A 13,155-nucleotide genomic window follows, 5' to 3' on the forward strand; every position below is an offset into this window, starting at 1 on the left:
TCCATTAATCTCCTTAAAAGATGTATGGATTTTCTAGTTGAATGTCTGACATGAAATCAAATTAATTCGCGGTGATACTCTTCCTTATACTCATCTTCATTACCCTCTCTCAAACTTTCATTATGTTGCTTAGAAAATTGATAACCCTATAGTTGTTGCAATTTTGACTTGAGATCATTGTACTCCACCTTCATGCCTAAAAACGATGTTAAACAACCTAGTTAGTCAATCCATACCTGCTATTCATGTGTCCTACCAAAATTTTACCGAAATCTCATTTGGCTCAATCTCCCTATCCCTTCTCATCTAACGAATAACTCCGTTAACCTCCTCAACTTGATACCCCTATGATGCCCAAAATCTCCCCAATGAGATCTCCTAAGCTACAATTAGAGTAGCTTTATCTAATGGCTTCTCAATTAAATTTTTTTTTTATATATATATATATAAAGAGCGCACAAACAAATAAAAATACCGACTTATGGGTAAATTTACATGTAACTATTATATATTTGAATGATGATGAATAAATTTGTATTTCATGTAACGATAAAAGAACCCAAAAAGGTTGAAATCGAAGAACCAATTCTATTTTTTTTTATTTTTTTTTTACATTTAGCAAATGATACGAATTATCTTAAAGTAAAACCCAGCTCAAACACTAAGATAAACACTCATACAAGTAGGGATAAAATGCTTGTATAGTGGTAGTCCCTCACTAAAGAGGCACACCAATTCAAGTGAAATTTTTATTTTGTTGGATAAAGCTGGATCCAAATGCACTTTCAAGAAAATGATTTTCTTCTTTCCAAAATGATCCAACATTTGTGAGAAATTAAATGCTTTAAAATGAAGAGAAAAAAAATTCCAACACATGAAACATTTTAGTTTTTCTGCAATCTTAAGCCTCATCGCCAAATAATCTATCCCATTGTATCAAATTTCGTCAAGCAACATAAAGGGTTTGAGTTTTGTCCTTGAAGGAAAATGTAACTCAAAGCTAAAAATGTATCATGCTTGAAGGGGCAAAAACAATTCACAAATTCTAGAACAATTGAAAGCAAACATTGCCCATAACATAGAATCAAGTACAAGCATAACAAGAGCGTTTTTCTTCTTATAGGCGGCTGATAACATCTTCCACCTCAGAAGGGGAGTAGAGGTGATAAGTTGGTGATACCCTCGCAATATCAACGTTATTGGGAGTCACCTGAAATCGAATGACATGTGATTTTCAATCAATAGCAGAGGTAGAGCATACAGATGATAATGAAAATGCAGTGTCATGGAGATTACCTTTTCTTCCATCACTTGCTTCAGAATTGACAGCGCTATGGTTTCGGCCTCCTTGAGGGTAAGGTCCTGCAGAACAGCAAATAATTCACTTCAGATCGGCTTTCAAAACCGTATTATACCAATTACTTGGGTCCAGAAATAGCTGATCTACTACTCTAGTCATAGTAAATTGTCAGTGATTTTTTTCTCTTTTTTCTGAGAGGACAAAGGTTTTAGGGGAGGTTAAGATCATAAAAATATCCAAATCCATGAAGAATGAACAATGTACAAAAGATATGACAGTTTAACTAGAAAATAAAAATCAAACTTATATACCTTGTTGAATTGCTCCTGAAGAGAGCTGTCAGCACCTTCTGAACCTGAACCAATGGCTTTTGCGTTGCATTGCCAGAAAGTGCCAGAAGGATCAGTATAGTATCTGCATATCAAAAGGCCTATTGTTGTTAGAGGCAACAAGGTACCAGATGGCCCCTAGGATGAATTTAAAGGATAACAGCAATTAGGATTTCAACTAATGGCTGTACAGCCAACTAGCTCAGTACGGCTATATTTCCTTCAAAGTATATGTACAATACACAGTAGCCCACTTAATTCTTGAAATAACATAAATTAATAGTTACAATTATCATGTTAGAAGGTTATACCATAATATTAAATAGCACAGCCGTTTAGCTCAGTACGACTGTTTCCTTCAAAGTATATTTACAATATACAGTAGCCCACTTAATTCTTGAAATAACATAAACGTAATAGTTACAATTTTCATGTTAGAAGGTTATACCAGAATATGAGAATTATATAACTACTTCTAGCATTAGAATTTTAGTATCATCATTGTTTGCTGGTTTCAGTTGTCTTGTGTTTCCCATGAAATAAATATAAATAAGGCAAGTCACATCCATGCCTAGAGTAACACAAGCTCATTATGAGTTGTGAGGAAGTCCACGCTAACAGAAAATGCAACTGACTACCTAATTAAGTAATATTAGATGGGAGAATATTGAGGCAAGGGAAAGAAGAGGGAAACGTTGCACCAAAGTGAAATTTTTTTTCCCTTTTCAAAACCCAGTCAGTTTCACTAAATGAATTAAGAATTAAGACTTACTGACATGCGTGCAAGTGTGTGCACACATACATAAAGCTAATTATTCAAGGAAGTTACATGGAAAAAGGAAAGAAAGAAAAAGAAGAAGCTTGGATCATAATCTTGTATGCAGATTTGATGAATGGCAAGAATTACTGGGATAGAAACTGCAGCGCAACATGTCCACAGAAAGTTATTCCATGTTGGTAAGGGGTTGAACTAGCAAGCAACCAACTTTTTTATCAGCAGAAAATATACAGGAATTTGCTAATGCACAAACCATGAAGAAGCAGCAGTCATGTACTCATGATACAAAGAAATCACTAGCGTTCAGGACAAGCACAATATATATCATTTCATTTATTCACAAAGAGAAATAAGGCAAGGGATGTATATGGGTATAAATTGTGGTACTCGGGAATCTCGAGAAGTAGGAATGGAATAGGCATTTAGAGATGGGGGAACATCAGGAGCAAGTGGTAGAGGTAAGGAGGGTGCATGACAGGATGGTGGTTATTAAGCTAGTTGTTGGTGGACTTACTTTTAACATAATTGGTGCTTACGCATCAGAAATGGACCTGAACGATGAGGTCAAAAAGCACTTTTGGGAGAATTTGGATGAGATAATACAAGGTAGCCCCCAAGGCCTAGCTCAAGTGGCAAAAGGTGGAGGACTTGTGGCTTAGGTCGCAGGTTCATGCCCCACACCATGCAAAGCGAAGTCCAGTATTTAAGTGGAGAAGGGTAGAGGGGCGGGCCCATTATCCACCGAGTGTAGAAGACTGTGATTGGTCCAAAGGGCGGGTCACAAACAGATTTCTCGATTATCAAAAAAAATAATACAAGGTATCCCTCACACCAAGAAGATATTCTCATGAGAAGATTTCAATGGCCACACTGAGACAACTTCAAGGGGCTATGATGATGTGCATGGTAATCTTGGTTTTGGGGGTAGAAACCAATGTTTTGGACGGCGAAAGGCGACAAGGGTCTGCGAGGCAAGCGGCGAGGCACTCACATTTTTTAAGTGTGGCACCAATAAATACCAAAACATTAAAATGCTTGATTGCATATATAAATAATCAAAATCTCAATACATATTACCAAATATTTCAATTCAAAAACTGAAAATAGGTAGTTCATACTAAAAGTCTAGAACTTGAATTTGAAAAAAACAGAACAAAAGTCAAAACAGTGAGAAGATAACAGAGGTAGAAGTAACTCTGAAGATTGAAGAAGAAGAAAAAAGAAACTAGAAGAAGAAATACGTATTAGTTGGACATTGGAGTTGCCCGTAAAAGTCTGGGCGGTCGCCGGAGAAGTCTAGTCGAGTAGACTTGTTGGAGTCGCAGTCCAAGAGTGCAACTGTGCAAATTCGAAAGAAAACCCTAAAATTACCTTCTCACTTTTAAGCCTTAAATTGGTCAGTTTTTTTAAGAAAATACAAAAGGCGACACATTTCTCGCCTCTCGCCTTTGTCACCATTGACTCCATGGCGTCGCCTTTTGAATATCGCCTCGCCACAAAGCAAAAAGGTGATGAAGGGTCGCCTCGCCTTGCCTCTCGCCATTGGCGATGAGGTGATCGCCTGTCACAACACTGGTAGAAACAAAGGAGGAGTTACACTCTTGGATTTTGCAAGGTCTTTTGATTTTGTAATAGCTAACTCGAGTTTCAGAACTAGGAGCAGTTGGTCATCTTTCGTAGTATTATGGCAGAGACTTTAAGCGATTATCTACTCCTAAGGAATAGTGATAGAGGTCTATATTTCCATCATAGTTCTTTTCTACTCTATTATTCAAACCTGTTTTGGAAAAAACGCTTTCTTTTTTTGACAAAGAACCTGTTTAGGAAAAACGCTTTGATTGAGCCAAGGGTTTATTTGAAATCTACCCTACAAAGATAAACGTAAGGTCTGCGTACACCTCACCCTCCCCGGAATTCATCACACTGGGTATGTTGTTGTACAAAGAGAAAATGAATGAAACTACATGAAACTAAGTGGACTATAGGACTCTGTAAAGACGAAGCAATGGAACAACTCGGAATATTTTTTCAAACTTGAGAAGCACGGAATATAAGGTAATAAATAGGAGGCTTAATTGTGTTTGGCTATTAAGCTGGCGGACCCAATTTTCATGGCCATGTTCCTCAAAATCGAAGGTACAGGAGAAAAAAAAGTTATATATTCGCTTGCATTCTAAAGAAAATTCAGAACATGATAACAATCAAAAAAAAGAACAAGATGAACAAACTGATAGATGATAGCATGCAGCTACACCGGATATGATCAAACACAAACAGAGAAGAAACTATAGAGTATACTGCCATATTTTCCAACAATCTAGTGGGAAACAAATACTTACAAGCTAGGACCATTCTCATCATGACCAGCAATGAGAAGTGATACTCCAAAAGGTCTGGACTGCAAGATACCAAAGATAATGCATTTAGGTGTGAGACTTGAATCTTCCACTAGTTGAAATAGGAAAAACAAGGAATGTCAATGCATTCATGTTGATAAGTTGAGTCAATTTAGTTCTAGATAGCGTGTTTGCTCCTTTAATAAGATTTTAGATATTAGCTCACATCATTTCAGTTTAATAGATTTTTCAAGAGAAGAAAAACAAAACAGCAGACACTAGGTTAGCACAACAAAAATCTTCTATGCAATGAGCCAGATCCACACAGAAAAAAACCATTATTAACCAGGACATCCACTCAGATTATAGATAAATACCAGCCACATAAAATGAAACAGCTCAATTCAGTCAATGAAGTACAATTTTTCCCCACTCAAGTAGCAACACGAACAAGAAAATTTAATGGTCTAACTATATTTGAGCTCCTGAGATTTTAATCAAAATAAACGGGAATAACAAAATATTTTAACCACACATAGTTTTGGTCAAAATTAGACAGTAATGAATTGAGATTTTGAATGTTTTTTGCTTGAAGGATGCTTGTGCCCAAGTAGCATAGCAAAACTGCTAAGTCAAAGAAAAGGTGCTAACCATAGACTCTTCATCACCCTCACCAAATCGCAGGGCCAAATCACACAGAGCTTGTGTTGTGGACTCAACAGTCATGGGCTCGCCATAAGAGAATCTGTGATTCTATTGAAAAAGAGGGAATAGATAAGCAGGCTTAGTCAGTGAATTTTCAAATGCATAGTATGATTTGAAGTTGAACCCTTAGCTCTAAATACCTGAGTTTCAACTCGTGCATGTTCAACGAGAGTCCTTGCATCAGCTATCAATCCACTCATTGCACATCCAATATGCTCATCAATTTCCATAATTTTCTCCACACTGCTTGGCTCCTGTAAATCAAGAATATCAAATCTGAGTCACGAAAGATAAAAATACAGATAAACAGAGAGATTAGCAAAATAAAAAGTATTTCTTGTAGTTTAAGAAAAAGTATGTATCCTATTTGGGATCCGGTAATTAACTCGCAAAAAGTCATAACCAAGAAAGCATAAAGAAGTGCAACAGGCAACAAATAGAAAAGTAGTTCTTTAATTTCAAAACTCCTGATCTTAAAAAAGCTCAGCCTTTTCTTGTATTGACTTCAACACTACTTTTTTTTAGCTATTAGTATGTTTAAGGCACTTCCTAACATTCTACCTAGCACTAGATAGTGTGGTTTAGTTCTTTAAAGCGTATCTTGTCACAAGAAAGTAGAGAATTCAAGTTTAGACCTACAGGATGACATCCTCTCAACCAAGAGAAGGCTTTGACCTCTCTATCTCCCATATTAGCTATTGTATAGTTAATAGCACAGAGAAAATGACCACATAAATGATAAATGCACCAACTGTGTATCAACTCCAATTCAAATTCAAGGCCACACTCATTTGTTGCGATTGATCAATTTACAAAGAATCCAAAGGATATAAGTTACTATGCATTAGCTTCTTAAACAAGAGATGTTCAGCAAAAAATTCTTTCACAACAAACAAGATCCTAAACATATATTACTTCACGTTACATCAAAGAGCTCCTATAATCCTTAATTTTCAAAATACTCGAATTGTTCTTATAAAAAAAAAAGTGGGAAAAGGTACAAATTTGCCCCTGGACAACCCAAAATTATTCAATTTATTCCTCCATTACAGTTTTGGTCCTTTCACCCTTCCTTCTTTTTCTTTGTGATGATTGTGGTGTCCATGCCCTCTTTTGCACACTTCGACTAATTCCACAAGACACCTGCCACCTCCTACCAGCAACATATACCAAATAATTATGTCCACCAAGGCTAGGACAGATGAAAAAATATCACCTAGAGTTTTGTATTTGGTCCATTCACCCTTGCCTTTAGCAAATTGTCTCATATCAACCCCATTGTAGTCCATGAAGGACTAAAAAAGTTCATAACGCAATGATTTGTTATTCCGTCAAATCAGCTACACATATAACCCAGTTACCATAACAACAACCAAAAATCAGAAACTCATATGAAAGGAAAACAAAGAGCACAAACCAGAAGTGGAGAGGTAATTCGCTTCTCAACAGCAAGAACAACTCCTTCCTTGGTCTTTATCCCAATTGCCGTTGAACCCAACTTTAAAAACCCACAAAAACAACAAAAACCTTAACCTAAATAAACCATTTAAATCATACAAATCCACATGATAAATCCAGCTATAATATTACCTTAATGGCTTCAATAGCATATTCAACTTGAAACAACCTTCCTTCAGGAGAGAAAGTGTTGACACCTCTATCATACTCAGTTCTTCAAAGACCCAAATGGCCAAAACACCGAGAAGTAAGATCTTCAAAGATTTGAAAACGAAAAAGGGGCATAACTGTATTGAGAGCAAACCCTAGATTAACGCTAAAAATGCAGCTTACCTAGTGAGAAACATCTTCGATCTGATTCGTCACAGCTTTGAGAATCCGCGATAGCTAAGAACTGACTGAGAATCGATTTGTTCTACTTGTTTTTAACTTGAGTGACAAGCCATTTCTGCAGAAATAGCGTATTTGGAGTGTTACTTGCTTCGGTATTTTCCGGGTCAGATTTTCTAACCCGTTTACATAGAAAGGGGGAAAAGATTTGGGCCCAAAATAAGGGTTTCCTAAGAGGCACTTTTAAAAAATAGCAAAGATTGAAATATATTGAGTCAAAATAGTTATAGTTTGCTTATTACGATTTGTAACACATGTTAGAAGGGAAGAAAGGTGAGCGAGATTGAGAGAGGGAGGAGAGAGGCGAGCAAGAGAGGAGAGAGGCGAATTGTATTTGTATATCTGCTGGATAATTGTATATATGTACTAATATATATATGTATCAATGGTTGTATTTATATATCTGTTAGATAATTGTATATATGTAATTTGTATGTATATGTATCAATGAATACAATTGTATTAACGAATACAATTTGTATCCATAAATAAATTGTATCAGCGAGTACAATTGTATCAAGTTCAACATTTGTATTTGTTTAATTGATTGTTATTATTTGTATTAATGGTGTATCAATTGTATTAACGAATACATTTTTTATCTGAATACAATTGTATCAATGTATCAAGTTCAATATTTGTATTTGTATAATTGATTGTTATCATTTGTATCGATGTTGTATCAGTAAATAAATGTGTATTTGTATTTTGTATCACTAAAGAAGATCTATGTAGTTGACACTTATCAATTGTATTTATTTAATTGATTGTTATCATTTGTATCGATGTTGTATCAGTAAATAAATGTGTATTTGTATTTTGTATCACTAAAGAAGATCTATGTAGTTGACACTTATCAATTGTATTTATTTAATTGATTGTTATCATTTATATTTGTATATATAATACTACATTAATATTTATATAATTGATTGTTATAATTTGTATTCTTATTGAAAGAGAGGAAGCAGAAAGAGGCGAGAAAGAGAGAGGGGGTAGGGATAGGAGAGAGGCGAGGGAAAGATGATAGAGAGAACAGAGAGAGGCGAGAGAGAGAAAGAGACAAGAGAGAAAATAACAACAAAATTCTAACTAAAGTTATAAATTCTAATTCTTTCAAATTATAGTGGTGTATTGTAAATAACATCAGAGTCAATGCATCAATAGTGTGTTGCAGTCGTCTCAACATTAGGTGGGGGAGAGTGACATGACCCACCATATCATCATGACATTTAGATTCCACGTGGTATAAAACTATCCATGTGGAAGGCTTGCATTAGAAGAACAATAGTCCTTGGTGGAAAATTCTATAAATATGTGAGTATATCGTGGTCGTCTCAACATTAGGTGGAGGTGAGTGTCATGACATACCATGTCATCATACCACTTAGATGTCATGTGGAAGGCTTACATTGGAAAAGGATAGTCTTTAGTGGAAATTTTTATAAATATATGGAGAATTCCTTCTAAGACTTTAGAATTTCATGAATTTGCATAGAAGGTCCTTGGAATCTTCTAGTTATGTTAGGCATTCAAAAAAGGACTTATTTGTAAATATGTAAAAACTTATAAAATAATCATTAGTTATATATTAGCCCTTAGGTGTGTAGTATAAATAGAGGGACATTCATTTGTAACATAATCAAGCAAATCTTCCAACTGTTGAGCAATACAAAAACTTTTTAAGCAATTCTCTTGTACCTTTCTTCATTAATCCCTTAGCAATGTAATATTAAAAAGGCTTACTTGAGCTTGCAAGACGGTGAAAAAATCGTGAGCGAGTTGTCAAGTGTCGCACGATGTGCTTAGCAGAAGTCTAAGTCTGTGACAATGCATTCTTCTTTAACCATTCAACTTGGTGATGTTAGGTTTAATTTTGTGATGCTACTGTTAACAAGTGAAATTCTCATTTTATTGTTCCATACTTACTAAACCCACCTATTTTTTCTTCTCCTACTACTAGATGATCCTTGATCTAACAAATTCAGTGGCTTCAAATATATTATCAAAAATGAGTTATTCAGATCATCATTCCAGGTTGTAGATATGATATCCTACTTAATTTCTCTCTCACTTATTATTTTTTAACCACAATAATTATTAGGAAACACTCATCCTATGATCACCGGGGCAAACAATAATATTCACAAACTAATACAAAAATCATTTCATACCTCTCTTTCTGAACAAAAGTCAATTTTTTACATCCAATCCAATGATTCTCTATTCAAAGTCCTTGTCAAGAACACCATCTTCTTCTTTCATTCTCTCTATTTTCCAACCTGTTGTACTGCATGAGCACAATTTATTGCCCAACATTAAAGTTGAGTCAAAATATGTATCAAGAGCATTAAATAATCCTGGTTATAAAGCAGCCATGGAAGAGAAAATTCAAGCTTTATAAAACAAGGTACATGGAAGCCTGTTCCATTTATTGCAAGGAAAATATTAGTTGGCTCTAAATGAAATTTTTGAGTGAAGCTCAATTTTGATGGGTTATTACAAAAAATATAAAGCACATCTCATTACTCAAGAATTTACACAACGATTAGACATTGATTATATTGAGGCCTTTTAATTGCTTAACACACAGTCACACACTACATATTGAGTTATTTTAATTATGGTTTTCACAAGAAATTGACCTTTATGTCAATTAGGTATCAATAATACCTTCTTGCATGGTTATAAAATGAAAAAGGTTTATATGGATCGATTGAAAGATTGTTTGACCACACAAGGCCTACACATGTGGGCAAACTCAAGCATGCAGGAGGGGGTCACCGGGTTCACATGAACCCATGCTCCCCTCCTGGCATCATATATAGTAGAGTTATATTTTTTAATTTTTTGTTGAATATAGATGTGTGAACCCACAATCGAAGCATCATATAATGTGATGATGATTGGGTGCACCTCTCAGTGAGATTAGAAATTTGAATTTTATATGTATCTTGTATTATTTTCTTTCTAAAATTGGGTAATACCTCTTTAAGTGGTTATTGGTAGCACTTTTGACGTTGTAATTAATTAAGCATTTCAATTTTGGACCAATAATTTTAAAATTTTAACTATTTTTAATGATACAAACCTAAAAATGTCAAACCAATTAGATTTCACATTTTCATAATAGTGCACCCATCCAGTGGCGGAGTCCGGATTTTTAATAAGGAGGTTCAAAATCTGAGAAGTAAACACACGAACTAGTGGAAGGGGGTTCGACATCTATTATACATACCTAAAAAATAATTTTAACATTGTATAAATAGTAATATTTTCCGTCGAGGGGGTTCATCCCTAAGTATATGCTGCATCCGCCCCAGCATCCATCATTCCGAAATTCTGGATACGCCTCTAAACTCAAGAAGATAATTTATGGTCTTAATTAGGCACCACGAGCTTGGTATTCAAAACTACATAGCTATATATCTTCTAATCTTGGGTTTTCAAGTTTCTCATAATGATTATTGTCTCTTCATTTACAATCAGTTTGATATCACTATTTACTTAATCGTTTATGTTGATGACTAGATTGTTACTTGGGTAGTTAAAATGTTGTTGATAAGTTTATTTTTAAGACTTGGGTAATACTTTTCTATCAAAATTTTTGGCTCTCTTAATTATTTTTTGGCGTTCAAGTTGTGAGAACTTTTGATGGGGTTTTCTTATCACAAAAGGAGTATATTAATGACTTAACCGTCTCTCTCTCTCTTCTAGTGAGAGAAGCTCTACCTTCTCTCTAAAGTTATCGTTTTCATAGGGCAGATGATCCTTACCCGTGAAGGTAGTTTACTTGCTTACTTGTTAAAGTAAGGCAGAAAGAGTACCTGTTGTTAACAAAACGGAGTCTCAAAAGCTCATTTATCGCAGTGGTCTAAAAAACCCAATTATCGACTAATCTCATCCAAGCTATGAATACCTGTCAAGACACCTTAAACCCACCTGCCCCACCTGATTCAACTCTCAGAAAGGAGTCAATAATGGTCACTGTCTTGATCAGTCTGGAATAGAAAAAACATCCTTCAGGAATATGTTACTTACGCCTTACCCCCCAATCTAACACACACTTGCAAAACCAATCAGTGAACCAACTAACGGATATGATGATCGATGAAACAGAATCAAGTTCCTTCAAAGGAAGGAGTCGACTCGAAGATGGTATGGAAGATACAGAGAAAGACGAAGAGGATAGCATCTACTTATCATCGGAGGAGAAATTGAGAATCTACCAGCCATGGGCTTTCTCCATTATTGTCAAGGTATTTGGCAAAAGAATAAGCCACCAATATCTAAAACAAAAATTAACCATACTGTGGAAAGTCTCGGAAGAAATAATATTGATTGATCTAGGGCATGACTACTTCATAGTCAAGTTCCTAAAGGAGGAAAATCTACAAATAAAATTTACAAAATGGCCCATGGTTCGTAAATGGCTATTTTGTTGGATTTTATAGCTGTCATTGTCACACGAGTTTCAAGGGAAATGAATGGCTATTGTAATGAATAGAGATAGTTGTTATTGGTGAAAGAGATATTTGGACTGTGGGACTCATTTGGACTTCTACCAGCTGAACTTTGGGCCTAAACGTTTTGGGCTTAAGCATACACTCAGATCCAATAAACAAATCTGTACATATCATTAGGTTTTTCAGCTCTTGCAACATTTCTTTTATTTCTTGTATTTATTTTGTTTGTTAGAAATAGCTCAATTAGAAATAAACACCTGTCTAGTTTGTTAGTAGAAAGATTCTTCAACACTTGTATAAATACAACACTAATTGTATAGTTTCATCATCAAGAAATACAGAGAAGGAAATTTTTTATTGGTGTCTTGTTTAATTCTTGCATGGTATCAGAGCAAGGTTGAATTTCCTTGCTTAATCTCTCGTTTGAAATTCTTCTCCTTCTCTGTTTATTTTCTGAAATGACTGGAGTTGAATATTCACCTCTGGTTCAAACTACTCAAGCAAATGATAGGATCCCTGTAACCAATACAGTGGATTCTTCACATGCTTTTTATCTTTATTCTTCTGATCATCCAGGCATGAATCTGGTCTCCACTGCCTTTGATGGCAAAAGCTATGGAGGTTGGAGAAGGTCTGTTATGATTGCTCTGTTAGCAAAGAACAAACCAGGATTCATTGATGGATCCCTAGTTGTTCCTACTGATACAAACCTTCAAAAAGCTTGGTCAAGGTATAATGACATGGTCCTCTCTTGGCTTTTGAATTCTCTCTCAAAAGAGATTGCTGAATTTGTTTTGTATTCTCAAAATGCCAAAGTTCTGTGGTCTGACCTGGAAGATAGATTTGGTCAAGCTAATGAAGCAAAATTCTTTCAATTATAGAAAGATCTAAGTGTTGTTGTTCAAGGAAACTCAAGTATCTCTGCATATTTTACAAAATTGAAAAGCCTTTGGGATGAATTGGATGCTCTCAATACTTTTACTGCTTGTAGTTGTGACTGTATTTGTGGTGTTAAGGAGAAAGGAGTGAAAGCTCATCAGGATGAGAGATTATTATAGTTTCTTATGGGTCTCAATGAGACTTTCATAGGGGTTAGAAGTAACATTCTTTTATCTTCCCCTCTCCCCAACATTGGTCAAGCATATTCATTGGTTATTCAAGATGAGAAACAGAGAGAAATTCATGCTTCTCCCAATTACCCAGGAGAATCACTACTAAAAAACTGCTAAAAAACGACGGAAGAAAAAGCGACGGACATCGTCGCTCCTAAAAAGCGACGGACTAAGAGATGCCGTCCGTCGCTTTTTAATTAAAATAATAATTTTTAAAATTATTTTACAAAAAGCGACGGACTGCATCTCTTAGTCCGTCGCTTTTTATGAGCGACGATGTC

General features: G+C 35.2%; 1 protein-coding gene across 1 annotated transcript; it reads right to left on the reverse strand.

Annotated features, from left to right (window-relative positions):
- Positions 1-870: 870 nt before the first annotated feature.
- Positions 871-7,417, reverse strand: LOC102599627 (proteasome subunit alpha type-5). The gene is made up of 9 exons (XM_006356813.2): positions 7,240-7,417; positions 7,039-7,120; positions 6,866-6,946; positions 5,589-5,702; positions 5,395-5,496; positions 4,747-4,805; positions 1,612-1,714; positions 1,297-1,362; positions 871-1,210 (listed from the first exon to the last, which is right to left on the reverse strand). Exons 1-9 carry the CDS (start codon positions 7,251-7,253, stop codon positions 1,118-1,120), a joined length of 714 nt encoding a protein of 237 aa, XP_006356875.1. The 5' UTR covers positions 7,254-7,417; the 3' UTR covers positions 871-1,117.
- Positions 7,418-13,155: the final 5,738 nt, after the last annotated feature.

This window comes from Solanum tuberosum, unplaced genomic scaffold (genome assembly GCF_000226075.1).
Source record: "Solanum tuberosum cultivar DM 1-3 516 R44 unplaced genomic scaffold, SolTub_3.0 scf00232, whole genome shotgun sequence".
Taxonomy (NCBI): Eukaryota; Viridiplantae; Streptophyta; class Magnoliopsida; order Solanales; family Solanaceae; genus Solanum; species Solanum tuberosum.

Excerpts from the sequence above, each read along its gene's own strand:
- LOC102599627 (XM_006356813.2), bottom strand. Across the intron at positions 4,806-5,394 it reads AGGGTGATGAAGAGTCTATG|TCCAGACCTTTTGGAGTATC; the intron begins GTTAGCACCTTT and ends GGTATCTTGCAG. Across the intron at positions 1,715-4,746 it reads GATGAGAATGGTCCTAGCTT|ATACTATACTGATCCTTCTG; the intron begins GTAAGTATTTGT and ends TTTGATATGCAG.